The sequence below is a fragment of the Xenopus laevis genome, chromosome 1L (genome assembly GCF_017654675.1).
Source record: "Xenopus laevis strain J_2021 chromosome 1L, Xenopus_laevis_v10.1, whole genome shotgun sequence".
Lineage (NCBI taxonomy): Eukaryota > Metazoa > Chordata > Amphibia > Anura > Pipidae > Xenopus > Xenopus laevis.
This window is the reverse complement of record NC_054371.1, coordinates 9,285,367-9,286,506: the sequence shown is the minus strand read 5'-3', so window position 1 is coordinate 9,286,506 and position 1,140 is coordinate 9,285,367. Positions and strand designations below refer to the sequence as shown.

The 1,140-nt window shown below is 39.6% G+C and overlaps 1 protein-coding gene across 1 annotated transcript; it reads left to right on the top strand.

Annotated features, from left to right (window-relative positions):
• Window positions 1–366: 366 nt before the first annotated feature.
• Window positions 367–909, top strand: LOC121400474 (vomeronasal type-2 receptor 26-like; the record flags this gene model as incomplete). The annotated part of the gene is made up of 1 exon (XM_041583620.1): window positions 367–909. A coding segment is annotated over one exon (543 nt), but the record flags the coding sequence as incomplete, so codon positions are not given.
• Window positions 910–1,140: the final 231 nt, after the last annotated feature.

Below are 1,140 nucleotides of genomic sequence, written 5' to 3'. Positions count from 1 at the left end.
GATGAAAACTGCATCAGATGCCCAGACACAGAATGGCCCAATGAGAAGAGAAATATGTGCATTTCAAAAACTGAAGAATATCTCTCATTCAAAGATGATGTGATTTCTAATGCTTTCTTGACTGTCTCAATTATATTATTTCTTTTAACAGTGATCATATTAGGCATTTTCATTTTATACCAGGATACCCCAATTGTAAGAGCCAACAACAGAAGCCTCAGCTTCCTCCTCCTTGTCTCCATCAAGCTGAGCTTCCTCAGTGTGTTTCTGTTCCTCAGTCGCCCTGTGGATATAACCTGCATGCTGCGTAACATCACTTTTGGAATCACCTTCTCCATAGCTGTCTCTTCTCTCCTGGCCAAGACTATCATGGTTTGTGTTGCTTTCAAAGCCACCAAGCCCGGGAGCTCATGGAGAAAATGGATTGGAGTCAAACTGTCCAATTCTGTAGTCTTGTTCTGCTCATCCATTCAAATTATAATCTGCATGACTTGGTTGGCCATTTCTCCTCCCTTTCAGGAACTGGACCTTCACACTTACCCTGGAACCATCATCATTCAGTGCAATGAGGGCTCAGCTATTGGCTTTTACTCAGTTATTGGGTATATGGGGCTTCTGGCAGCTGTTAGTTTTGTTTTAGCATTTTTAGCTCGGACATTACCGGACAGTTTTAATGAGGCCAAGTACATCACTTTCAGCATGCTGCTCTTCTGCAGTGTTTGGATCACAATGATCCCGGCCTATCTGAGCACCAAAGGCAAAAACACTGCGTGTGTGGAGATATTTGCCATACTGACCTCAAGTGCTGGACTTTTAGGCTGTATATTTCTGCCCAAATGTTACACAATACTGTTTAAACCCGATATTAACTCAAAGTCATATTTATTAGAACACAAAAATAGACATTAAGGGAGTTATTTAGTAAAATACAAATTTATCTGGTTGGGCTTTTTGGGGAAAATTCTAATTTTTTGTCATCAAACTCGATAAATTTAGGTTTGTTATGTGTCAATCTTAAAAAGTCACAAAATTTGATCTTTTTCTCTAATTTTTACGCAAATTCTCGAATCGAATTGCTGTTTTAGCCTATGGGGGACCTCCTAGAACCTATTTGGAGTCAATTGGTGGACTTTGAAAAAT